General features: G+C 39.9%; 2 protein-coding genes, 1 long non-coding RNA gene and 1 pseudogene across 8 annotated transcripts in view; 2 read left to right on the top strand and 2 right to left on the bottom strand.

Annotated features, from left to right (window-relative positions):
• The window catches only part of fhod3b (formin homology 2 domain containing 3b), a 90,913-nt gene extending 80,800 nt beyond the window's left edge, over positions 1–10,113 (bottom strand). For all 5 annotated transcript variants that reach the window (XM_085292380.1, XM_085292381.1, XM_085292382.1 and 2 more), the window contains exons 1-2: positions 9,601–10,113; positions 3,104–3,210 (exon numbers count right to left, since the gene is read on the bottom strand). In XM_085292380.1, coding sequence (XP_085148506.1) covers positions 3,104–3,210; positions 9,601–9,765 — 272 coding nt within the window. In that variant the 5' untranslated portion in view covers positions 9,766–10,113. The remainder of the gene's footprint in view (positions 1–3,103; positions 3,211–9,600) is intronic.
• A 5,813-nt stretch (positions 10,114–15,926) lies between these two features.
• Positions 15,927–17,490, bottom strand: LOC146564517 (uncharacterized). The gene is made up of 2 exons (XR_014894435.1): positions 16,300–17,490; positions 15,927–16,142 (listed from the first exon to the last, which is right to left on the bottom strand). It is a non-coding gene; the product is annotated as an uncharacterized LOC146564517 (long non-coding RNA).
• A 190-nt stretch (positions 17,491–17,680) lies between these two features.
• Positions 17,681–20,611, top strand: LOC146564516 (sodium-dependent neutral amino acid transporter B(0)AT3-like; annotated as a pseudogene). Its single transcript, XR_014894240.1, has 7 exons — positions 17,681–17,698; positions 18,124–18,234; positions 18,313–18,425; positions 18,507–18,635; positions 18,780–18,935; positions 19,011–19,211; positions 19,528–20,611. The product of XR_014894240.1 is annotated as a sodium-dependent neutral amino acid transporter B(0)AT3-like (transcript).
• A 142-nt stretch (positions 20,612–20,753) lies between these two features.
• On the top strand, positions 20,754–26,472 carry LOC146564515 (ferroportin). Its single transcript, XM_085292385.1, has 10 exons — positions 20,754–20,899; positions 21,082–21,179; positions 21,442–21,547; positions 21,641–21,708; positions 21,865–22,024; positions 22,307–22,422; positions 22,615–22,741; positions 22,903–23,157; positions 23,766–24,443; positions 24,909–26,472. Exons 3-10 carry the CDS (start codon positions 21,445–21,447, stop codon positions 25,166–25,168), a joined length of 1,767 nt encoding a protein of 588 aa, XP_085148511.1. The 5' UTR covers positions 20,754–20,899; positions 21,082–21,179; positions 21,442–21,444; the 3' UTR covers positions 25,169–26,472.
• The last annotated feature ends 472 nt before the right edge of the window (positions 26,473–26,944 follow it).

Raw genomic sequence — 26,944 nt, 5'->3', positions numbered from 1 at the left:
GGTCTACTGACTCAGCACTTCTTGGACACCCCTGTTCGAGAAGGCTCCCGTATCACTGCGTCTGTAGCGGGACCTCCAGTGCCCGAGTAAGCCAGGTGGGGTAAAGTTTTAATTACTCTGGTTCTTTTCAAGTCAACTTTTTCTTCTTCAAATGAAAACCTTGTGTGCTTCGAGCATCTATGAAACAATGTCCAAGTGGGTCAGAAAAAAAGCGAAAATAAAGAAAGCAGAGCTGCCCTCGGAGACATGAAAGGATGTGATGAGAAACGCTGAATTTCTGAGGCCTTCAGAGCAAGAACGGATAGATTTTTAATATGTCTGACTTTTGAATAGTTGTCAAACACATCAGAAACACTCAATAAAACCAGCAAGAGCATTTTCAGCATATAATTGCTGGCTTTCTAACAGAAATTACATCTACTACAGCGTGAAATGCGAAAAGGTGAAAGAAAATGCTAAAAAAAAATCCACATGCTGAATCCATTATCCAGTCAATAACAGCATTTCATGTTATCCTATAAAGACAAGCCAGGGAATATGTCTTACAATGTGTCAAGCTCGACACATAACTCAACACTATCGCACAACACTGTTTTTCCCCTAAAAGATCAAAACAAATTTGCTACAACTTTTCTATCCATCCTGGTCCTACGAGAACACGTCCCGCATACTCCACCTCCAACTACAGTGCCAAAAAAACTGCGTGTGTGTCAATCTATCACAGCTAGAATACACACACACTCTGCCAGGAACTGTGCAGATATGCCTCTGCACGTGTCTGAACTACATGGTCAGTTTGTAACCAGAAGTGGGGTGGTATCAGAGAGGGGACAAGGGGATTTACGAGTCACAATCTTGTATAGCTGAGCTACATAACGTGGCGTGGAAGTGATTATGGCCCTTAAGCTCCCGTGACATGGATATCTCCTGGCTCTCGCAGCGTTCTGTCAGAGGATCATACTTTAATCTGATTGTAAAGACACTAGGTATGACACAGGCGCCTCAGGAATGTAACCTGTCATTAATATCAATTACAGATGGATTCAATTGCCAATGATCAGGGGAGCTCAGAACTATTGCACTACTCCCTTTTCTAGTAGTAGGTGACTTAGCTTAAAGCTAAAATAGTGAAAGCATGATGAAAGCATCATTTTTCACTTGTCATCTGAAGTTATTGCAGGAGGATTATTTTGAGATAAACGTGGAAAACCCAGAAAGTAAAAAACAACCGTTGGTTTTGTCTGGCAAGTCAGCTTTTTTTTTTCTTCTTTACGTGTTATGACTGCTGCTGACAGATCATATGCAGTAAAAATGAGAGCGAAAACAAAACAAAATGGAACAAGTAAGGGTGAAATCCCTCATCAGACCTTTTATTGGCTCAATAATCATCAAATCAAGAACACTGAGCAGTGGGGGGCGTAATTCTGGGCCCATCAGCACCGTAAAAAGCCAATGAGCAGCACTGCCCTATTTTTACTAAATAATTGGCTAACCACCTTCACCCCCCCCCCCCCCCGCCTCCTCAGACAACGCTGTGTGGGTTTAATGACACACATCCATACCAGCTCGTGCCAGCTGGCACAACACCGACCCATGCAGGCTCAGTCTTTGACGAGAGAAGAAGTGGACCACTTTAACCTCACAGCTCTTAATAGCCTCCAATAAGCTCCTAACAATTTCAGCTGGAACTGGGAAAGGCCAGCGCTCCCAACTTCCAACAGAAACACCAAGCCTGAGAGCAGCTTATGAATTTCAAGTTAGACAAATAAATCCATACATGTTTGTGGTCCAACTGACCAGGAACTTTCATGCCAACCTTTGGTTTGTGATCATCTAAAGTGGGCAGTACATGAAGGATGTATCAACATACTGCACAGTACATGAAAAAATGTATGGAGCCAATAAAGTAAATGGCCAAGGAAAATGTATGAACCAGAAGTTAACCTAACACAACTGTGAACTTTTTCTTCATCCAGCTCCAGGAGCTGTGTCAAGCCAAAGCAATATCTACCTACACATTACGCAGAAACAATATGGCTAAATCGTTAGCTGAGTGTTAGGAGGGTGTATACTGTGTAGCTGCCCCAGTGCTCTAAATGAGAACCAAAGTAAAGTCACAAAGAGATGTGGGTGATTACTCATGAGACATGACTAGAACACAAGTGGTTAAGATTACAACCTTGGTGCCACTCGACACAAATAGATCAATTCGATGGAAATTCCAAGATTTTTCAGTCTACTAAAAAAAGGGCACCAGTATCACCACCGAACCAACTTTATAAAATCCTGCAACTGCTACTACTGCAAGGTCTTTTAAAAATACAACAAACACGATCATTTTAGTGACCTGCATGCAGATAAAATACCCTTGAGAGACTCACAAAACCTATGTGAGGAAAATCAGAGTCTCTTTTTCCTAGGAGACTCTCAGGTGGAGTAAAGACCTTCTCCTCTGTTCTTTTAATAGAGGAAGGCACAGTTCAAAAAAGGATCATTCGGAAAAGGGATCATTCATTCTAGATCCAAATAAGTATCATTAGACAAATCCCTTTAATAGTTTTAAATTAGGCAAAGGAATATAGTAAAAATGTTTATTAATATGCATTCCCAGTGGCAAGGATTAAATACTATAGCTTTTCCCTCTTGTCTTGCTTCAAATCTCTCTTCCACTAAAAATACTCACATTGTACTGAAATATGCCTGACTGTCAAGATTTTTTTAAGTGAGACTGTTGTAATCAAAAGCTTTAAAATCACTCAGTCCCCCCCCCAAAAGAAAAAAAAGTATTTGCACCGCTATTTGACCACAGCAACAGGAACAATCTATTCCTGGACAATCAAAACCTGGCAAGCATCGTACATTACTGTATCCACCTGCTAGACCGTGCCAGTCCCACTTTAGTTTTCAGCCTGAGTGGCTCTGGCATCAGTCTGAGCAGCACCTTTTGAAGTGCAAGGAATATTAAGGCCAAGTTTTTTAACGCCAGAATCTAGTTTTATTTCAGCTTTTTAAATTCAGCACAGTGTAGAGAATGTTCTTCATTTCGGCGGCTGTGCACATTCGCCGAGAGTGGAGACAGAAATGGCGGCGATTATTATCTTACCCTCCATCCTCCTGAAATCCCTCCAGTTCATCTCGCTGTTCTGCCAGCGTAGATTCCAGGTCCAAGTAGCTTCCATTATGGGACAGCTGAAGGGCACAGTCATCGGGCTAAACAGGAAAAAGGCACAGTCAGCATGTATTCAAAATGCTGTGTTAAGAGATATTTATGAGCATTGACAGTGGAAAGATGCTTTGGGAGCTTCTGAATTGAATGACACACATCAGCTGAACAAATGGCACTGACATCCAGGGGGTTTGAATAACTATTTGTGTTTCACGCCCATGCAGGCACACAACTTTAAAACTACACACAAATGACTCGTAAGAATTTTAGGCAAGTAACTTTCTTTAAATATTTTAAAAACTTTGCTGTTTCGATGGCTCCACAGACACATGCGTAGCATATTTCAGGTCTATGTCTGTTCGCCGTGAACCACAGAAGGCTCTTTTATCAGCTCCTGTCAGTGCTCTACAATGAAAAACTGTGCAAGGTTGCAGAGAAGTCATGCAGATTTGAACGAGCTTGGCAGTCTGCTGCCTCTTATCTCGCTGCTCTCCTGTCTGATAAACTATCATCACATATGATGACTTTGCAGAGGAGGTATGATTTGTCTGGTCTTGAATGGTTGTCATCACCAGACTGTGGTCAAAGAGATGAAGAATGAGAGTGACTGTTCACTTGTCTGGTTGACCTCCAAATTGGAGATATTAACCTATTTATATTCAGAGTCTGTCAGCTCCACAGGACAGCGGCTCCAACAGCGAAGCAGAGTAAAGGAAAACAAATACCATTATGGGAGGGCGAACATATGATGCGAGTGCAGAGAGTGGCACTGCTCTGCACCATCAACAATCCGAGTGTCTAAACCAACAACGATTTGTACAAATACGTTGAACTCCAGTAACCTGTCTTTTTTGTCAGCCCTCACTTGGGCTTTGTAAAGCAACAAAGGCAATGATACCCTTCCATAAATACTACTTACATAGGCAGCCTGCAAGAATTTCTCTCTTAATGCACAACACATGTAAACATAAGTTTAACATGCAAAACCATGTGTTTTTTAAATCGGACCAGTTATTGCCTGGTCCGATGCAGTTCAATTTCCTTCTGCATATGACAGTAACTTAATTAAACGTGAAAGAACAACCCTGGGAAAGACATTACAGCTTTGATCTGTTCAGCCACTCTGCATTACTGCACTACAGCACTCAAGGACTGTGTCATATTTGAGAGCTGAAACAAAACATGTGGTTGGTTGGGATAACTTTCAGTCTCTCTCCAACTCACTCTCTGGCTCGGAGCTGTCTTGTTTGCTGCCCAAACCAAACGATTATTGGGAATATAAAAAGATGTAGAAGCGGAGCTGAATATCATTTTTCTAAAGGAGACATCGGGGGATGAGGCAAAGCATGGGGTTGACGCAGGAGACAGGTGAGGAGATCGTGCCCTTTCCAAGACATCTGCAAGTCTTATTTGTAGATGTTCTTCAGGTGAGGCAGGGCGTGAGAGAAAAAGACTTGCGAGTGAAAACAAGCACATCTATTCTGCACATAGTCGGTAGCGGGAAGCAAGTGATTCTCCAGATTACAAGACAGATTCTGGCCTGACAGGAAAACCAGGCATAGGGGCCCAAGTTAGGCCCATGATTTCTTCTTTTTTTTCCCTTCTGTTTTTTTATGCCTATGGACTGACATGCCTTTGAAAATAAAAAGAGGGATAGTAATATGAAATGTTGCATGACAGAGAAGACACTTTAAATCATACTGTATGGAGTGACCAGTAGCTGGGCCTTAAATAACCTGTAAGAAACTCAACAATCCCAGAAACAACGTATTTTTGTTGAATGTCAACTTTACGTTTCCAAATGTGGTTTCCTTAATGTTTGAAAAAAATATGTACTACATGACCATAAGTCAGTAGAGGTTAGCCTTTTTGTCCATCCATCTATTTTATTCCACTTATCCATTTCAGAGTTACAGGAGGGGCTGGAACACACCTTGGACATGTTGGCAGTCCGTTACAGGGCTAACGCAGAGAGACTGACAACCATTCACATTCACACCTGGAGAGGACTCACACAGGCACAGGGAGAAAATGCAAACTTCCCATGATGCACTGAGCATTTCACCTTCACTCACTTCTTTTCACTCTTTTGTACTTACTGTATATGCCGCTTTGCATTTAACTACTAGTTATTATTAATAATTAAATGGCTCTCGTCCACAGTGTGTCTTTTGTCCTGTCTCCCACCCCTCACCCCCAAGCAGCCTGGTTCTTCCTGTTAAAAGGGAGATTTCCCTTCCCACTGTTGCCATGTGCTTGCTCATGGGGGGGGGGTCATCTAATTGTTGGGGTTTTCTCTCTATTATTATAGGGTCTTTACGTTACAATATAAAGCTCCTTAAGGTGGCTATTCTTGTGATTTGGTGTTATATAAATAAAACTAAACTGAATTGTATAAGCCCTATAATTATGACTGTGCAAATGCCACTAAATTACAATCCAAAAAACCCAAATACATTATTACAGGTAGATTTATCATTTTGCTATTTTATACTGTATATATTATACTTTAAATTATACTTTACATACTAAAAAAGGCGGATTAGATAACAAGACCAAACAAAATATTTGTACTCTTTCGGCTTCACTCTGTATCACAACCTGAACTGCACAAAACACTGGGCTGAATCTGCAGCTGTAACCAGTAATTAGCCAACTGTGGAACCAAGAAATGCAATTCCCCACACATGGGTTTGACTTGCAGACCAAAATCAACACAGGCAAGAAAAAAAACTTTAAAAAAAAAAACTTGCAGTGAATTACACAAGTTTGCCATTAACTAATCCCCATCTGTACACCCATCTTTTCTTCCATATAGCCATAAATCTATCCTCTAACCAGTGTCACTTTAGGTGCTCTTTATATAATCAGTGTGGATTACTTCACAGGAATTACAATGTACAACAAAGCCAGGTTGATGCACTTTAAACAGCTCTTAATCCAGGAATAAGTGCTACCAGATTATCAGAGGCAGAGACTTCTTTAGCTGTCTCCTGCCCAGGACTTGAACCCACAGTGGCCCTGTGATGGCCAAGTCCAGAGAAGCAACCACAAGCTCCTCTGCTCACACACTGAGGTCTGGCCTCTCCCTTCAACCACCATACTGTGGTCCACTGACCAGGAAGGCAGTTAAGGCAGAAAGAACTAAAAATAAACACCATGCAATTTCAAAATTAAAACTGCTATCTCACTCCAAATTTCTTTATATTCCAGATGGGAAAGACATTTGGAAAGCTAGCTGTAAGCAGCGATGAGGGGGCCAAGCAGTTCAGCGGGTCATAGCCTGCAGTTTGATCTCATTGTGTTAAAAGTGTGGCTGTAAGCACTGAAGGGAAAAACAAGTTCTCTATTATTATTTATTTATACAAACAAAAAGTGGTGCCAGCACAAGAATCACTGATTTAAAGCAAACAGATCATCAGTTTGGAAACAAATGACATTTTTTGGTTCTTGCTATTTCTCCAAATGGTAAACTGCACTCTGACCCAAAAATGGGTCAAGAGTGTTGATGACATATGAACTCACTTCCTGTTTGGTAGCTCTAATGGAAACAGGGAATATGGTTCACTAGTAATGTGTGTTAACAGAGCTGCAACTTTGACCAGCGGAGTGCTCAACATGTAGACAGGACAACCCTTTTTTTTTTTTTTTTTTTTATTTAATCACACACAGGGGCTGCCATTCACTTGACCAGCAGAAGAAGACAGAGCACAGAAAACGGTAAAGATGTCTATATAGCAACCACAGTGGACTACAAATCAGTTTAGAGGATTAACATCTGGCCACTTTAAAAGCTTCACATTTGCTCGATAAGGTGGAGATGCAATTTGTGATATTTCTGTGAGAGCAAGTGATTTAAAACACATTACACCTGATGCATGAACACAAAACCACAACAGTAACCTTAATTTTCCTGTCCAGTCCAAGGCAACTTTTTCCTTCGATATGTTCCTCTGAAAGGAGCTGAGACAACACTCCAAATTAAGAGAACCTCAAATCTGCATGACAATGTGTAAAAGAATTCAAAGGGAGCTCTGACAGGCCTGAAGCAGGAACCTACATTTTGCAGCATTTAACATAACTTCTCATTATGGGACAAAAAAATGCAGAAAAACAACTGTCCCACAAGCTGAAATTGGTAAAGTGAGAGTCCATTCTTCAAGACCTCGCTTAAATTCTGTTTTTATAAACTGATGCAAGGCCTCTGGGCCACAAAACCCCAAAATACAAAACACAGAGAGAGAAGAAAGTAAATGAAGGAGTAATGAGCTATTGATTTGCCCTGAAAAACTGAATATTTTGAATAACTCTGAATAACGCTGAAGACAATGCATTATTCACTAGAAAACCAAATGTCTGGGTGAGGTGGGAATCACTCCCTTTTACCGAAGCAGCACAAAAGATACCAGATTTATATTATACAAAATGGTCTTCAAGCAGAATAAAAGATACTACAAACTATATTACACTATGATGTACTGTACATAAGACATACCATCACATTTCAAGTGAGTCTCCCACCCTCACTGAGAGTTTTCACTATTAAAAATTAACCTTGTGCAGCTATAAAAATCAGTTTCTACAAACTGATATTCGACTCTGTACAGCTACTTTTCCAAGTTGTCATCCCATGTATAACCCAATCCAGCACACACAGCTGATCTCCACTCTGGAGAATGCCCACAGAAAATGACAGTAAAATCCCTAAAACAGCATATGTCAGCTGTTTTGATTGCCCCTGCACCATGTGTTGGTCACGTACTATTTATAACAGAATGGCCTGCACTGTAGGGATAAGACAGCCTTGCTGTATTCACAAGGTCGCACTAAAGTCTCGTTTTCAAACGTCTGATGGTGTGAATCAGGGAGCTGCTTGGTCAAGCGCGGCGACGCAGTTGCGTCACCCACCTGACTGTTTTTGTTTACGAGAAGAACAGGGACTTCCCCCTCAACTTACGGCTAACCACCAATGCCCATGTGACCAAATCTCACTAACCAGGCCCTGCGCAGCCAACCACAGGTACTCCCTCTCTGTCTGCTTTGCGGTCCAGCTGGTCTGCAGCTAAACTGAGACGGTGCAAAGTACATCAGCTCCTTGTTTGTGTTTTTAATTTTGCCCACTTCCTTTTCGGTGGAAAGCGTCCCCATCCCATGCTGCTGGTCAGACTGAGTAGGCTGCAGAATGAGAGCCTGGCTTGTGGTGATCCACAGCATCCTGAGGCTCCTATGACTTATCTCACCAGCTTGACTCAAACAAGATGGAGTACCACTGATCTGACAGAATGAATAAAGACCCAAATTAACTCCCCATTTATGCAACTTTCTACCCAGACTAAGACGAATGCTCAGTAAAAAGACTCAGCCTCAGATGATATGGTCTCTGTGATTTGTTTAAATTTAAAGGTCAGTAGATGGGGCTTCACAAAATCTAATCAAGAGGCAGAAATATGCCAAGACATTTAACTTCTGGAGGCATCCAAAGGGAGAAAAAGAAAATGAGTTTCAGGTCTACTTTTGTCAACTACTGTCTCCAACATTTTGGATCTTGGGAAGGCCATTGTTTGCAACCAAAAAGAATGTGCACTGCTTCACCTCCTCAAAAACCAAGCAGTAAATGGAGCCTGAAAATTGAGGGTGATCAAACACAAATACCTTTCTATTTCAGACTAAAGAAAAGCTGGTTAACAGAGTCAAAATACAAAAAAAGGGGCTAGAAAAAAAACACGTTTGATTAGGAAGACATGTTGCCAATTCAAAATCACAGATCTAATCAAGCCAAGTGGGAAATTACCCTTTTCCATCCTTCAAGAATTGACCAACTGAGCATGATTTGACCCAACCTACTTTAATTCTCCACATGGGCTTCCAGTCTGTCCATTTATGACACTGCAAATAGGTCGCCTTCTCCCACAAATAAGTTGGGTTTTTTTTCCTTTGAGGAGGTTAGATTTTCAAGTCAAACAATCATTAAGACTGCAACCACAAATGTCTTATTTGCTTATTTGTTTGCGTCTCCTCCTTTGCCAACCACAAACAGGATACTTTTTTCCAAACTTTGAAGGAGCACCTAAAGTCTTGGCAGTGCACAGGTGGGTAATTGATGTAAATATTAACCGATGGCAGCCCCTCCCCCACCCCAAATAATAGGTATCTAATCTACGCCTACACCGCCTGGAGTTATTCTGTCTATCACAGAACTATCACGCCGAGAATCAGTAACTATTTGAATGCACGTCTATGCCCCATCAGCATCCCCTATCAACAAAGTGCTTACTAAGACGCTTGCTCATTGGTGAATTGGTTTTGTTTGGTAGTAACACAATCGACCTGTTCAAGCTAATTATTAATTTAGGCGTTGATGTTACATTTTAACTCGTGCTTTTAACGAAACGTGCACAAAAACAAAATCAAGAGGTTAATCGTGCGTTGCATACCTTGTGTGGGGCTTTTAACAGCCTGTGGACTCCAGCAATCTGATTTATCAGAGGGATATCTTCCCTGAAGGTGTACAGAGGCGGTCTGGTGGGCTCGGGGAAATTGGTGCTGTTAAATGGATCAGTATCATCTAAAAACTGCACCCTGCATATAAATGTAGCCATGATGTATCCATGCAAGGCGAGTTTAGATGATCAAAACAGTGGATGCGGCACTACGGTCTCTGACAGAGGCGCAGCCAGCCCCCCCTCCGGACAGCGAACTACCGGCAGGTCTTCTGCAGTAACAAAATCCTGCACCCTGTTATCCTTGGACCTTCCCCATTTGTTTCACGCAGCGTAGATGTGTCAGGACAGTGTGCGCAAAAAGTCCCAAAGTAGAGATCCGGAGTAACTCGCTGAGATGTCACGATTAGTCAGTGCGTGGCGGAATCGAGCGGAGCGCCAGTGTCCAAGGGCATTGCGGGCGGTTGAGGTGCTGAGGCAGACTGCGGACGGCACTGCTACACTTGGCGCCTGGTCTATGGGAAGCGGCTCCCTCCTCATGCATAAAGCCTGAGAAGGGACACTGCAAGCCAGGTCCCAGTCAGCCCGGCCAAACTCGGATTACACGCGCTATAGCGGCCTCCAGTGGGAAAAAAGCAAAACGGATGCTGACAGTCCTTCAACTCGGTGTTGACAAACACACACTAGAGCTATAGTGGACACCAGAGTTATAACATATTTGTGTTTTCTTATTAGTTTTTATTTTTGTTTCGCTTTGACCTTTTAATTCAGTTTAGTTTCAGTGAGTTTCCAGAGTGGATTTTCTTGCTTCAGCTTAAAATATTTAGGTTCAGTGTTTTAATGTTGTTCACTTTTAATGTTTATTACTTTTTCATTCATGGGAAATGCCAGAGATGAGATTTAGGAAAATAATTAGATATTACAATATAAACAGAGCTTTTTGACAGCAGTTGACTCGCAGCCTTGTAGACACCCAAACTTTAATAAACGGATGCTTTAAACCCTCATCATGCAGTTTGTGATAACAAATGTTAACAAATTAGAAACACCTAAACTAAGGATTTATTCTGTAATGTTATTTTATTTTAATTGCTGTTTTAAAAGTTCACAAAAGGTCTAGGTTTTTTTCCTTTTAGATAACAATTTCTTTTCCCATTTAGTTTTAGTTAACTATGATAACCTTGTTTTTTTTTTACCAGAAAAAAACACAATGCTGCATATATTTTGAAAAAAAATGCATCTAACAGCAATATGTATGATCTAGAAGTAAATTCATGAGCTGTCTAAAAATACGCCTTATGGTACATTTCTGTATTACTTAGTTTTATGCTTATACCCTGGTTAGTGATGCTTCATGGGAGTGGTTAGAGCAATTGAAAAATATGAAACAAATCTCCAAACATCTCTAGAGTCAGCTGTCTAACATTGCGTAGGTCCACCCTGAGCCTCGAACAGTTCTGACCTGTCAGTGCATAGCCACAGAGCCTCTGGGGCTGTCTCTACACACTGGCATGTTGGCAGCACAACCTTGGCTGGTATGGGTTGTTGGGTGGGGCCTTCAGGGATACACGAAACAAGCCTTCAAGGCTTTCTACAAGAAACACAAGAAGGCAAAGTTCTGCTATAGCTCTGTGGTTTGGGCTTGTTCCGGGCACTCCCATGACGCCTGTTTAGACAGGGATCTGAGAAGCTTCGAGGCCAGGTCAAAGCACTGGGTTTTTAACGTTCCTTGAGTTGTTCCTAAGTAGCATTTGTGGTGGATTTGTGGTGGAGGAGGCTGCTGCCACTGAGGAGTGCTTTCGTTCAAGTAGGTGCCATCCACATAAATGCCAGGACTCCAAGGCTTTCCAGACAAACATTAAATTGTTGTCTGTTTGATGTTAATATGGTCATTTAAAAACCATGCAGCATCACCCAGCTGCTCATAAATCATCTGTTTTCGAGTGGCAGCCAATCAGAAATTGCCTTAAATTCAATTCAATTCAATTTTATTTATACAGCACCAAATCACAACAATAGTCACCTCAAGGCACTTTATATTGTAATGTAGACCCTACAATAATACATACAGAGAAATGGAGGGTGGTCTTTAAGAGGGGAGGATTAAAACAGATTGTCTCATACAGTAGATGAACTGAGGGGCTGCACCAAGGTCCAGTAAACAATAGGCAAAATAAAAAGAAAGCTGAAAGAACTCTTTAAACTAAAACAAGCTTTAGTCTGTTTTTTAAACATTTTTTTCACCTGTCCATTAGCTCTTCGGTGTCTTAACGGTGCTTTTCTCTCTCCTCCAGTTCTCTTTAACCTCTATTCACTCAAGCTCATAAATACAATCCAGCCAACAAAGTCTTCAATCTGGAAAAAGAACTTTAAAGATTAGCTTACATTTAGTTTAATTTAAAAAAGCAATTCTTTGAATACAAACCGACATACCTTGAATTTATCATCTGAAGCTACAGCTATGTAAATCTGTGCCCTAGAAATATTTGTTTCCACAGATGATGCCTTGTAACAAAAAACCTTTGAGAACCACTGAGCTAGACTAGGTTGCCAGCTAAAGAGTGCTCTAATTCACCAACCTGATCTTGCAGATGAGAAAATGGGGCTCTCATTGCCTACAGCAACAGAAGTCAACTTAATATAGACTCTATGGAGCCCATACCTTACCTTCTTATTTTGGATCAAAAGTTATATGTAGCACAATTCAGTTCAATTCAAGGCACTTTAAATGTTAAGATAAAGACCCTACCTACAATAATAGAGACAAAACCACAACAATCAAACCACCTTTGAACAAGCACTTGGTGACAGTGGGAAGGAAAAACTCCCTTTTAACAGGAAGGAACCTCCTGCAGAACCAGGCTCATGGAGGGGCGGGGCCATCTGCCCTGACCGGTTGGGGTGAGGAGAAGAATACAGGACAAAGACACGCTGTGGAAGAGAGAGAGAGAGAGAGAGAGAGAGAGAGAGAGAGTTTAATAATAACTAATAACTATTGTCTGCAGTTATAAGTGTTGTATGTGTCTGCGTAATGAACTTACACAGTAAATGCTAAATAGATTAAACCCAGCACTCTCGTCCAGCTGTGATCACTCATCTCAGTACACGTCTGTGTAAATATCTTTTTGGTCTTGGTCCCATTCACAGACTACATATATAAACACAGATGTAGCCACTCTGACTCTTGTCTGTTGGTTAGTAAAGTCCTGTTGCGAAGCCTCAAAATGATTGTTTTCATCGTTGGGTTCTTGGTGTTCTGAAACTGGATGTGACATGCAAGGCGTAAATTTGCCTAAGAAACCGAGGGCGAGTGTGCGCTCATGCACAGGATCAGTGTTGTCTTAATTAAAATCAGTCAGGCATACGATAACTGTACTTTGAGTCAAACATTGAACGACCTGGAGTACTGCCACTCAACGCTAAATTCCCTGTTTTATTCACTGTCACTAATGCAGGGATGTCAAACATAAGCCCGAGGGCAGAATCGGCCCGGCAAAGACTCTAATCTGGCCTGCTGGACGGCTTTGGAAAATATGAAGGTGGGCATACATGCTTGGACTTTTAACTGCATTTTCACAAGTTTTACAGCTTTTCCTGCTAATAAAGACCTCCCTCACAGCCATCTACACTACACTAAGTATTTAAGTTGTTAAGTAATAGATTAACAATTAAATGATAGAAAAATGTCTGTTAAGTGAGCATTGGTTTTATGTTTTTTATATTTTATATTTTACACATTGTCTAGTTAAAAAAATGTTATTTTTGTGTAGACAGATTAAACTTTGCTTAAACTTTTTTGTGTATATGTTCTCAGAGTTTCAACAATTTTTTGATCTATGTCAGAAAAACTGTTTTCTTCAGTTGGACGAATCAACGCTTTAAGGGAGGCCCACACAACCAATGTTATAAAAGAGTGAGCCTCACACGAGCAGTGGCTTCTGTGGATTTACCTCTCTCCATCATAGAACACCGCAGTTAACTCTCACGTTATATCCTACGTTATATTCATTCTGAGCTTGAGCTTCAAAGGCAGCACACCTCCAGTTGATGCTCTATGACACCACGGACTAGTCAATCCATCACAAACATCTAGTTCATATTATCTCACAGTGTGCGCCACAATTTACATTCCAGCACTGAACAGTGAACTACTGTATCACCACAATACTACAGTGTTTCACTGATAAAGAAGCAAAAACTAACCGACACAGGCCTGAAGGACAGGATATTGCCCCATCGGCAGCTGGGTGAGCTGGAGGTGGAAGAGGCTGGAGACCGGCAAGGCAACAAGTTCTGGTACACGCTGACCTGTGTGGGGTTTTGTGTGGGTCTCAGAAATATCTGGTGCTTCCAATATCTAACTCAGAGTCAAGGGCACGGGTAATACTTTCATGGTTTAACTATTCACAATCATGCTGCTTGAAAATAAAATATTGGAACAGGAATACTCATGTATGGCCGTGAACACATAATATTTACAGGTTATAATGTAATTTCGCATAATTTCTCATGATTATAATGTAAAATAAATATATATTAGAATGCTTTATAATAGTGGAGATGTTTCTCCAAGTTTAGTTCAACATCACTGATGTAATGTTAACATGCTGTAAAAACTGTAGTACTGTATAATAGTCCTGTTTAGATCAAATATAAGACACTACAGAGTGTCCTTTAAAACATTCACTGGCTGTACTACATCCACATAAGTGTTTTTGGTGGCTGATTTCTTTTACACCACCATAATTGCCTGCAAGATGAGCCTTAGCGACATACTGTGAAAATGTGTGAGAGAAGCTTCCCCTGTGGATTACCTCTGGTACTGGGAAACCCTGAACGCAACTCGACAAGAGGAAGGTGGGCAGCAGTGCCGCATACTGTTGTATCATGTTTGTACATGTTCTGTATCTGTGAAGTTTGTGGTATTGATACTGCTGTGAAGGTGCAGCTTATTGCTTTCCACAGAGTAAATATTTTAATTTCCCAAGGTTGCATATGTGACTTCATGCCTTCCCTGCAGTGTTGACCTTATTTCTGATAAGAGGTTTGAGTTCTTTCAATGCAGTAAAGTTTCACCAAATCTAAGCTGCATATTTAAAATTATTTTAACAATGAAACTGGATTTTGTCATCATGAATTTAATTTAATTTCCTCCCTCTCTTCACTCTCTGAGTGTGCCGATCTTCCAGCTAAAGAGCCTTCACACTGGAGACATGCCTGCTGATTTATCAAAAACAGGTACGAGTCTCTTGAAGATTGTTTGTTTGGGGGTAAAGCAGATTATAGATTTGTAATGTAAAATAGCCTCATAACAGTTCACCACACACTCCACTTGGGAAATCATTAAAATCATCATGCTTAAATTCTTTGTTTCCTCTTTTGTAACTTTCAACTTCATAAAATAATTAAGGACAGCTAACACGCTCAAATCAGTCGAAAACTCAAGGCAAAATACTCCGTCACAAAATGTCTGTGAAGGTTCTCAGTCATCCAGGTCATCAAATAATGTTCTGCTCACCAAAATGTTTGAGCATGTTTCAGCTGTATGTAGGTTAAAAACCTGCAGCCAGATGATACTAATTAGCACTAATATAAAGAGTGCATGGCTCTCTCAGAGTCACAAAAAATAGAAAAAATATTTTGTCAATGAGAACTTGTTTAAAAAGAACAAAGAAAGAAAAAAAATCAGTGGATTGCAGTGTGTTGCTGTTTATGCCCTGATACTACTTTGGCATATGTTTGCAGCTCTGCTCCACAGAGAATTTCTCAATCTGATTTCATCAATTTGGTGAACAGCTAGGCCCTAAGATAAGATGCCTCTATTATAATCAACTTTTTCGTAGTCCTTCATTATTCCTTGCAGTTGATGTTTAAGTAGGGTTAGGTATAATCTGACAGATACAATCTAGCATTTGATTAAACAGTAGTTATGTAGTAATTAATGTAGATGCCAAGAATGGGAGGAGATGCTGACTTAGAAACTCTGACATGTTACGGTACATGTGTCTGTCCAACTGGAGTAAGTTTAACAATATACCAATGGTCTGCAAAGCTAAATACAATAAATATGGATTTAGTCTGACACGTACTGTAATCTACAAGTTTTTATTTATTTATTTGCCTCTAATATAAAGTGAACTATATTACATGTGCTTTTTGGCTGCAATAAATGTGTGAGTGATATTATTTTGTGTGAATATAACAAACTATAAGTACAAGACTAAATTTCATGAACTAGTACATTTTTCCAGTGTAATAGTTTGGTCATTATGTTCATTCACTGGAATAGCAGAGACTTATAAACTGTATCATGTAACAAACTGAAAACTCACTACCACAGTTTTATTTCATGGGTTCCTTATGGTATCCGTGCTCAGTCAACTGTCATTGCTTCTGTTATCAGCATCTTATCATGTCATTTTATACAAACACTTTTATCAAACAAGCCGCACTGTTCCCATAGCTTTAACAGTCAATAAGAAATTAGAAGAAGCTGATAAAGCAGTCACCACGTTCTCCCCTTCTCTTCATCAGACCTAATGGAGAGATGAGTTACATGTGAGGATTTGTGCTTACCTTAGAAATACACCAAAATAACAAGGAGCAAATGTTCGACATAGAAGCTGAAAGTGATGAGCAGAAAGAGATCACTCAAAGGCCAAAATGGGACAATAAAATTCAATATTTGCTAACCTGCATAGGATTTGCTGTTGGGCTTGGTAATGTATGGAGAGTCCCATATCTGTGTCAGAGCTATGGTGGAGGTAAGCAGAACTCTGTTACACAGTGTCGTTTAATGTTGACATTAAACAAAAAAATAGATAATAGATGCTCTTAAATGTTACTACTTTTACACTTTTAAATAATATTTTTAATAAAGTAACAATGCATGTATTAAAAATAATTAATACTGACAGGTTTCTGGTTTCAGCTTCCACGTGGGTCTTATTTCATATGCTCTCACTGCAAAGACTTGGTTGCAGTGATGATATATTAAAATAATTTTCAAGATCTAAATTTCCAGAAGAGAATGATTAAAGTTTCTGAAGACATTTTGTTTCAACATGACCATAAATTTTAATGTTACCTAAATCTCACTATAATGTAAACTCTAAAAAAATTGTATCTGGTGTTAAGATCTGTTAGTTGGTGCAGATGAGCATGATAAAGGTCTGCCTGCTGATAACAAAATGTCAAAAACTAAATGTCCTTCAACCATCAAACCAACCTTAATTTTTATTTTCTTTTTACTTCTTACTGAAAAAAATGCGAGATTGTAGTTTCTGATTCCTTATGTCATTGCCTTGGTGTTTGAGGGACTTCCCCTGCTGCACATGGAACTGGCCATTGGACAGTGGCTACGCATGGGAAGCGTTGGAGTGTGGAGTGTTCAATCTCCCCATATCCGGGAGGTGTAGGTGAGAACGTCTGGTTTGTGAAAAGGTCGTATACCAGATGTTCGAAAAATGCGAAAAATTAGCAAACTTGTGTCATACTTAACACCGCTCTATAATTTATGTTAATTAGGTTGAATTTTTAAAAACAGGCGTGGCTTCGATGCTGGTGTCCTTCCTGGTTGGACTGTTCTACAACATGATCTTGGCCTGGATCCTGTGATACTTCTTCCATTCCTTTCAGAGTCCACTTCCCTGGAGGGACTGCCCAGTAAACCTGAATCATACTGGTAATATTGACATCATGATATTATAGATTAATATGTGCCAAAATTAACTAAAGGCCCACAGATTACTTATGATATCTCTAATTTCTAAACCCTGAACATAACACCAAACATTGAGACCAGTGGGTCCTTACAGTAGTAGCTGGTATTGTGTCTTGCATCTGCTTGGTGCATCGTGTACATCTGCTTCATAAGAGGAATTGAGACCATTGGGTCTCCAATGTTGATATATTAAGCTTTTTGCTCCATTTATTGCACCCGCATGGTAGATAAATAAGGTTTGATAAAGGTTTTTCCACCTTGAAAAGATAGTTGCATGAGGGAATAGCATACTTTTGCCCTGCATATGTTGGCCATTTGTCGAAACATATATCAACACAAATTGTTAACCAAATGGAATGTGACTGTTTGGTGATTTGGCAGACAGTCTAGAGGCTCACGTTTATAGATTTCTTGATTAACATTAGTGATTGCCTTCAATAGCCACTACATTGTTTTTCTTGGTCGTCATGCATATTCACTGTACTGCAGTTTGTGGCATCCATTCAGTTGGTTGAATAAGTTAGTTGTGTTGCACATGTGCAGCATGTTACTTTCACTTCATCATGCATTCGAAATATTTTTCGATCAAACTTCCGTAAATTGGAATAAAGGTCAAAATTCAACTTCTACTGGCTGCATTAAAGGCAGTAACTGTGATGGATAAGCAGAAGACTAAACATTTATTTTTCTTTATTACCTATAAAAGTAACAATACCTAAAAGTGTTGCAAGCTGTAAAAATCTATTTTGACGATACACTGATGAAAAGAGTTCATCCAAACTTTTCCCCAACAGGCTATTTATGCCACAGCCACTTTTCCATATCTTGTTTTGACCATCTTCTTGATCAGAGCCTTGACTCTCCCTGGAACAAGTGATGACTTGATATATCTTTTCACTCCAAATGTAAGTCTATTACTTTTTTTCCCCTTACCAACATAATTTCATGTGATAAATCTGATATCTAACTAATGTTTATCACAGTGGGAACCCTTGAAAAATCCTAGGGTTTGGCTGGATGCTGCCACCCAGATCTTCTTCTCCTTGTCTTTGGCTTTTGGGGGACTTATTGCTTTTTCCAGTTATAATCCTCAGAAGTAAGAAAAGCCAAAAGAAAATGTTTTTTTAAAAGCCATACATTATGCTGATCAATACATTGTTTTGTTTTATTTTTGCAGGAATAACTGTGAGAGAGATGCCCTTATTGTTGGATGTGTGAACAGTTTTACATCAATATATGCGTCAGTTCCTATCTTTGCCATTCTTGGCTTTAAGGCAAACTGAAACAACAACAACTACCAAAACTGGTAAGTTAAATAAAAAAAATGATGTGAAACTTAAGCTTTAACATTACATAGATACAATATTAAAGCAAACATTTCTCATTTAATATTAATGCTTTTAATACTAATAGTGTTTTTGTTTGTTTGTTTGTTTTTTGCTGATATCAGGAACATATTAACCCTGACAAATGCATTTAACATCGGGGTTGGCAACATAACTCTTGAAAACTATGGCGAGTGGTTAAACTATCTCAATAAGACGATCCCTTGGAAGTTAAAAGTCTCAATCTCAAAGCTTGCAATCTACAGACCTTCCTCGAAGAGGTGTAGTACATCTACTCATATTAAAAATAATTAGCATTTATGTATTTGTGATCATATATCATTTCCCACTCTTAGAGCGCTTCAGGAACTGGACTGGCATTTATTTTGTTTACTGAGGCAGTGATTGAAATGTCAGCCTCGCAGGTGTGGGTCCTCTTTTTTGTTATGCTCTTCTGTCTCGGCCTGTCCTCCATGTTTGGAAATCTAGAGGGCGTCCTTACTCCTCTGCTGGATTTACACATAGTTCCACCTGGATTCCTAAGGAAGCTTTCACAGGTATACCAAAAAGACTGAACAGCTTAATGTTGCATTTTCACTGACGGCACTAAGAAAACTGGTTTGTATTGTGTTATATTATTAAAACAAAAATAAAGATGATAAAGTTAGGTGCAAGATATCTATTACTCTCTACATAGAATTGTGACTATGACTAAATCCCACCTGGTATTTCAAAACACATGCATTACTTTTGCAAGAAACCTTTATGTTCTCTCTGAAGGTGTTTATATTAGTGATTTTAGTTTATAGTCACATGTCTTATGATGTCTGATATTTTGCTTACAGGGTTAATCTGTCTCATCTCTACTGGCAGGCAATGTGGCGCTTTATCAGCCCGTTCATGCTTCTGGTGGTTTTTGTGGCTTATGTTGTGATCGAGGCTGAGAAACAACCAACATACAATGCATGGAACCCAGATTAATGTACCATTATGACACTTCATTAAATTTGGAACAAAGACTGACTTTGCACTGCATCAACCCCGCAGGTTCACTTCCCCCTTGCTGATGTCCTGCACTATCCTGAATGGGTTTTTGTTATCTGTGTGCTCTTATCGATCCTTCCTGTAGTCTCCATTCCCCTTGTGGCTTTCTATAAATTCATGTGCTTCCTGAAGAATTACACCATGAACAGACAATCAAAATCCATATGCAAATGAGTATTATCATGGGGAATTGTAAATAGATATCTTGACCTATGTTATTTGATTGGTGGTCAGGATTACAAGTAACCCCTGCCACTCATTATTAACTTTGTTCTCTGTATGTTCATTTGAAAAACAAAAAGGCAAGCAAAATGATTCCACTTCTTATTTTTACATTTTCCCATCTTTTTTAAGGTATGGTTTTGCATGCTTATTACACCTAATAATATCCTTAACATATTGAAAATCTTTTTTTTTTTTTACCTAAATGCATCATTTGTATCAGAGACAGAGATGCAGCCTGATCAATTCAATGCATGACAATATCTCTGTGAATACAGATCACCAAGGGCTGGAACTGACTCTCATGTTTGTGTTATTATTCAATTAAAGGAAGATGACAGTTAATTTCCTGTGCTGATGTTTGGATAGGAACGAATGGAGCATGATGGATACTGTAACATGTGTAGTTTGTGATCAGCACATATATTAATAAAATAAACAATTTTCAGTTAAAATGTACATAAGCACATGAGCTGATTTTGTGATTTCATTCACATTTGCCCAACCCAACTTTTGCTACATGATAATCTTCTTTCTACTCTTGGTTACATGCACAAGAGTGATGTAGTGTTGCATGATGTGTCCTTTAGGTATGCTGCATGTCAACAGTGCATGTGACTGTATGAGAGTAGCGTTACATGCATGTGCTCACTAGTCATGTTCATGTGTGCGTGTGTGTGTGTGTTTTGAGTTACACGCAGTTACCTTTTTGTGGTGTGGGTGGACGGTGATATTGTCCCTCCAGCGTCATGTGCTTTGGAATATGCTGGCTGCCTTTGTTGCCTCCCTGCCTGTTCTGCTTTTCTGGCACTTTCATACAATGGTGCACTTGAACACCCTGATGTTATTAAGCCTTTCAAACTACTACAGTTTGAATTCCAGCTCTCAGGAAAGACTAGCATCCCAATGTAGGATACATGGCACAAGATTCATCGTCGAGGAACAACAGCAAGGATTGACTGCAACGAGAAAACAAAAGGTAACAACTGAGCCTCCATTAACTTTGATTATTGCTGCTTTATGTCTGTATGGATAGAGCTATGCAAGGTAACATAATAATTCTATTTTAATTTTAATTATTGCCATATACAATTACTTACTTTCTTCTCTGCTTCACAATCTGGCACTACCAATGTTGGTCATTATTTATGGCTCTTTTAGTTTTGGGGGAAAAAAAAGAAACCTGATGTGACTGACTACAGAAGTTTACTGAGTTCAAAAGGACGTGCCGTTTCAACTGCTGTTGAAGTAAGTTCAAGGTAAGAAAAAAATGCAGTGTTTGACCAGCTGCTTACAAATTGTCACATATTCATTTCTGTGCTGTTCTAGAGTTGTCACTAAGTAAATAAACAGTAATCGTCCAAGCAAGGATTTTGTAGTCGTCAAGAGGAAAGCGACCTTTTAGGATAAACAAATCAGCTGTATTTGTGATCATCTAAATATTACTGTTATCATGTATATGACACACTGTGCTATCAGCAACAACAGAATGGTGTGACAAGTTCGATAACACTTCACTAGGACATGTCGCAGCGGGAAGATGCCTCCCAGTGTGGTGGGGTTGTGGTTGAGTTCGAGTCTGACAACATCCGGGATGCAAAAGCTGAAAAAGCTACGCGTATACCAGGTGAACTCGAATTAAAATCCAATTAGAATTTGTGCAGTGTCTTTGTAGCCAATGGAATATCTGCTTATTTGATTTGATGCATTTCCTTTTAAGGTTCAGCTCTTATCTACCTCAGGGGTCCCAAGTTTCTCATCTATGTCAGTGGAGCATTATCAATGTGGGTAAGAATCATTTCCTGAAGAAACATTCGTGGGGCAATAGGTAAGACTTCGCAACTTAAAGGACTGCAAGGTAGTCTCTTTACACTGTGTCACAGCACACTGATGAAAATATTGCAACACAACACACGATGATGACTTTTCTCATGTGTTAAACAGGGCGACCGCATGTGGCACTTCGCAATCTCTGTGTTCCTGATTGAACTGTACGGCCGTAACTTGCTGTTGACTGCGGTGTTTGGATTGGTGGTGGCTGGGTCAGTTCTCATGTTTGGGGCTTTGATTGGAGACTGGGTTGATCGCAATCCTAGGAATAAAGGTATGCACAGCAATCTCATACCCATATGAAAATTCTAACATGTAATATAGCGAGGTACAGTGATAAGAGCTCAGTGGATTTCAATCTTGGGCCAGGAAATTTGCTGGTTTCCTATCCCACTAGGAGGTGAATTGCTATTCGCCAGATGTCTCAAGTGTAAACCTCCTGGCACAAGGTTCATAGCCACTGACTCGTATCTGTTATGACTAGCATTCGTTTTTTACAAACCCAATAAAAAAAAAATGCATATTTGAAATTCGTTTTTTCCATCTTCTATTTTAGTTGCACATGCATCTCTTTTCGTTCAGAACATCTCGGTGACAATATGTAGCATTGTGCTCATGTTGGTGTTCTCATACAAGCAAAGGATTGAACAGATCTGGGATGGATGGCTTACTGTGAGTAGACACTACATACTTGCTACAACACAATCGCTGTGTTTCGGTTATATATACTTGATATGAGTACTACACAGAGAAGTCATTGCTGTTGTTGTCCCCTCTGTCTCGTGTCCCTGTTGTCTCTGCCTCTGAGCTTGTGGCTACTCTGTGCTGTCATAGTAACATGTTGCATCGCAAAACTCACACAAGGTGGTTTGTTATACGGTGGTGATCGTCCTGGCAGATGTGGCAAACCTTGCAAGCACAGCACTGACCATTGCCATTCAGAGGGACTGGATTGTGGTCATCACAGGCTACAACCGAGGTCACCTAGCGGGTGAGGACATTCAGTCTGTTAATGAATATTCTGGTTTGTATTTGAGGCTTGTCTGTGGAAGATAGATCCTCGAACTATAGAAAAGATCAGATATTGACTGGCTACTGCTTAGCTTCCGATGCTGGACACACATTAACCTCTGTGTTTGTTCCTAACAAAAGGAATGAATGCAACCATGAGGCGGATAGATCAGGTGACTAACATCCTGGCTCCACTAGCAGTGGGACAGGTCATGACCCTTGCCTCCAACGTAGTTGGCTGTGGATTCATCCTGGGCTGGAACCTGGTGTCTCTAATTGTGGAGTTCTTCTTCTTGTCACGGGTTTATCGCATCGTCCCTGCTCTGTCAGCCAAACCACCATCGGTTGCAGTGGATCAAGCATATCTCCAGAGGATAGAGAGGAAAAGGTTACAAGGTATGAACTGTTCATTGGATCTTTTTCATAGATCAAAAAGGGAATCCAATCTAGCAGTGCCTTAAACCTGTATTCTTTCTAATAGAAGAAAAACTACTTTTGCAAAAGATTTGGGGTGTCTGAAAACAGCCCTTACATCCCCATTAGTGTCAAAAGGGAGGATAAAGTGAATTTCTCTAGTGTGGGATTAAAAAAAGTGTTTAGGTGCTTTAGGGCAGGCTTACACTGTGAATGAGAAGTCAGTACTACAGTGTGCCTCCGTTTCTCAGTTACTTATGTTTGTTTTCAAAATATCAAGATGAGGAATCATATCTTCATAGGAGCTGCCTCTTTCCGAAAAAAAAAAAAAAAGATCCAGCACCAAAGCTTTTTGACATACATTATCTTAAAACACAGTTTTGAGTTTGTGTACAGCATCCAAATGCAAGGGTCCACATGGTATAGATTTCTGTTTGTACTCACACACATTAGCGTAGATGAACTGCGTTTGACAAATGATGTAGAGGCTAACGTGACATGGCATAGAGGGGGTGCAGAAAAGCTAGTGAGGATTAGGCCTTTAGAATTAATGAACTCAAGTGATGGATGCCATTCTTGTTTTTCATTAGGAGAAGGCAATGTTGCGCGACCTCAGGCTCTGACAGAGGGCAACTGCAATTCAAGCTTGCACCTCAAGGAAATCACCGATCTGCCGCTGTGTTTTCGGAGGTTCCGCTGGCTGGTGAGCACCTGTAAAGATGGCTGGATGGCCTACTATCGTCAGCCTGTTTTCCTCGCGGGAATGGGTCTGGCTTTCCTTTACACCACAGTGCTTGGGTTTGACTGCATCACCACTGGCTATGCCTATACTCAGGGGATAAGCGGATCTCTTCTTAGTCTGCTGATGGGCGTGTCAGCCATCACAGGCTTGATGGGCACAATAATGTTCACCAGGCTCAGGAAGGCCTATGGCCTGGTCAACACAGGCATCATCTCAAGCTGCCTCCACCTGGGCTGCTTGCTGCTGTGCGTGTGCTCTGTGTTTGCCCCTGGCAGCCCCATGGATCTCAGCTTGCTGATGCCCGACATTAGTTCCAATTCCTCTACAGCGCTTGGGATGACAGGCCAAAGGCAAAAACACACATACCCTATGATGGGAGGCAACAATCAGCCACTTCTGCCCGACCGCTCTTCTATCCACTGGACCAACAACACGGTGCTTTTTGACAATGTTCCCTCCGGCACAGCTCCAGAATCTTACATCTCCATTATTCTGCTGTTCTTGGGTGTCATTACAGCACGCATTGGTGAGTAGACACAAATTCAGAGCTTATTCAGTGCATAGAAAAACTTATGTACAAGTGATATTGCCATTTTTAATGCCCATCTCATGTGGGCACACGGCAGATATTCCAGTAATAATTTATTTTGAATATACTGATATATAGTGATAATTATCTTTTTGAGGCAATTTAACAAAAAATAAAAATTACCTAGTCAGTCCACCAGAGAGCACTATTGTAAACTCTAAAATGTATTTCTCATTACATACAAGGTTTTTGGATATTTATTTCTATTGATGCATAGAGTTTAAATATTGGTGTAGAATATGAAATATATGTCAAAAAATACATAAATCTGCCCAAAATGTGACTTTTCTGGGTAATTTTGTTATACAAGTACAAATTTTAATCTGGTCAAATGAAATTTACTCGCAGCTGAATCAGTGCCCATCTGTTATAAAGGTCAGTTCATCTATTACTGTGTTTCAGGTCTCTGGTCCTTTGACCTGACTGTGACTCAGCTTCTGCAGGAGAACATCTGTGAATCAGAGAGAGGAGTGGTTAACGGGGTGCAGAGCTCCATGAATTACCTGATGGACCTGCTTCACTTCATTATGGTGATCTCTGCTCCGCAGCCACAACACTTTGGCATCCTAGTTATAATTTCTGTGTTCTTCATCACCACGGGGCACACTATGTACTTCCTGTATGCACATAAAGCCAAGAGAAAACGCCGCCTCGACACATAAGGAGCAGCTTACACATCCAGGCATGAGATGCTCACTAGCACTGAATCCACTCTGCACCAGTGAAATGAATGTCTCCCTCCTGATCCTTCAGCAAACTAATTGCAACACTCCAACTGTTTCTAACTCAGCCATTCATTTCAGCACAACACAGCAAGTGCCAATCCCACCTCAGCTGCTTTCACACTGCAGGGCCATGTGCCATGGCAGCAAACGAAAACTCAGGTGAAGTAGAGTGGGAGACAAGCTCTCGCTTTATGTACATAAGTCGAAGTGGCTACCATAAATGCTGCCTCCAGGGGAAATGTCCTAAGAGGACACAAAGGTTACGACTTAAGGCACCAACAAATGTTTTTGCCAACTGTGCAGAATACTTGTATACTGCAAGATTTTCAAACAAGACGGTTAACTTCATAGCTTTTTTGGATGGGAAGGTGAAGGGACAAAGAGATGAATCTAACCATCACCTCAGTACAGATCTGCTGCTGTGAAAAAATCCTGAACGTGACACATGAAAATAAAGACAAGACAAAGCTGTACATTTTCAAGTGGCATTGATGTTACTGATCCGTCCACTTGGAAATATTCCAGGATGTCCAAAAAGGAAGATAAAGGGAACTTGATGTGAGATTGTTTCAAAGATTGTTTAAATTAAAAGGAAAGAAAAAAAAAACCCTGACAGGCAACAACCCCCCCCCCCCGCCCTTTTTATTGGACAAAGGTGAAAGGACAAGTGTTTCTTCCCCTGGTTTGTTTCTCTGTGGATGAATCAAGCAAACATTTGCCTTTCTTTCATGCATGAAATCCTGGATTATGAATTACAACACAAACACACACAAAATATTTTATTCTAATTGCTTGTGTATTTAGAAAAATTTACATAAAAACATACTTTCTTGTCATCTCATATAAAGAGTGATATTAATAGTTTTATAGAAATCCAAAACCACCCATCTTCATTTTGGGACATGTTTGAAATCAGTGATAACTACATGTTGATAACTGCCATTAGGAATATTGTTTGACAGTTTGCTTCATTCTTTTGTAGTTCTGAAGAACTAAACATTTCCTTACCTCAGCTAAGAGCAAGACCACTGAATCCAACATGGGGATTACCCTCAGCTACTGCGTGTTTTCATATCTCATTCATGTGCAGTGGAGACAATATCAAAGTTGAATCTTTTGTCATAAAACATGCATCACATATCAGTATTTTTGTAACATTTTCTTGTGACATTTCTGTATTGTACATTGTCATTTTTAAGACTATTTATGACAATAAAGATGACTGACGAAGATCTTTGGGCTCAGGGAAAATAAATACATGTTAAAAAAATTGCAGAATTGTGCCAAAATGTCATCTAAATACATTGATTACAAACATAGTACATGACCTTTCATAAAATAAGAAACACAATTAGAAAACAGCAGCAAACATCAGTTTTAATGCTCAGTCAGAACATTAAAACACTAAAAATGTGTAATTTGTCGTCTTATTTTATCTCATTTATCTTATTTCATCTTATTTTTAAATTTTAATGAAAGAGGTTATAAATATTTGTGGATTAACCATCACAGAAACACACAAAAAATATTTTGATAACTAACAATACTGATCATTTTGGGCAGCTGCATGACTCTTACATTGAGTGGTGGTTTAATACATTTGTTGAGCACTGTTTATTGTGAAATGTAGTTGCTAGAAGGTTAACAATATTATTAATTAGCATAAACTTGTACATTAACGGTACTTGAAGTTTCTCAGTCACACATTAAGCA

This window comes from Mchenga conophoros, linkage group LG11 (assembly GCF_057382185.1).
Source record: "Mchenga conophoros isolate Kocher_MC1m ecotype Shallow Benthic linkage group LG11, M_conophoros_male_GT1.1, whole genome shotgun sequence".
Taxonomy (NCBI): domain Eukaryota; kingdom Metazoa; phylum Chordata; class Actinopteri; order Cichliformes; family Cichlidae; genus Mchenga; species Mchenga conophoros.
Note: the sequence above shows the minus strand (reverse complement) of the source record. Positions and strands in the feature narration are given on the sequence as shown.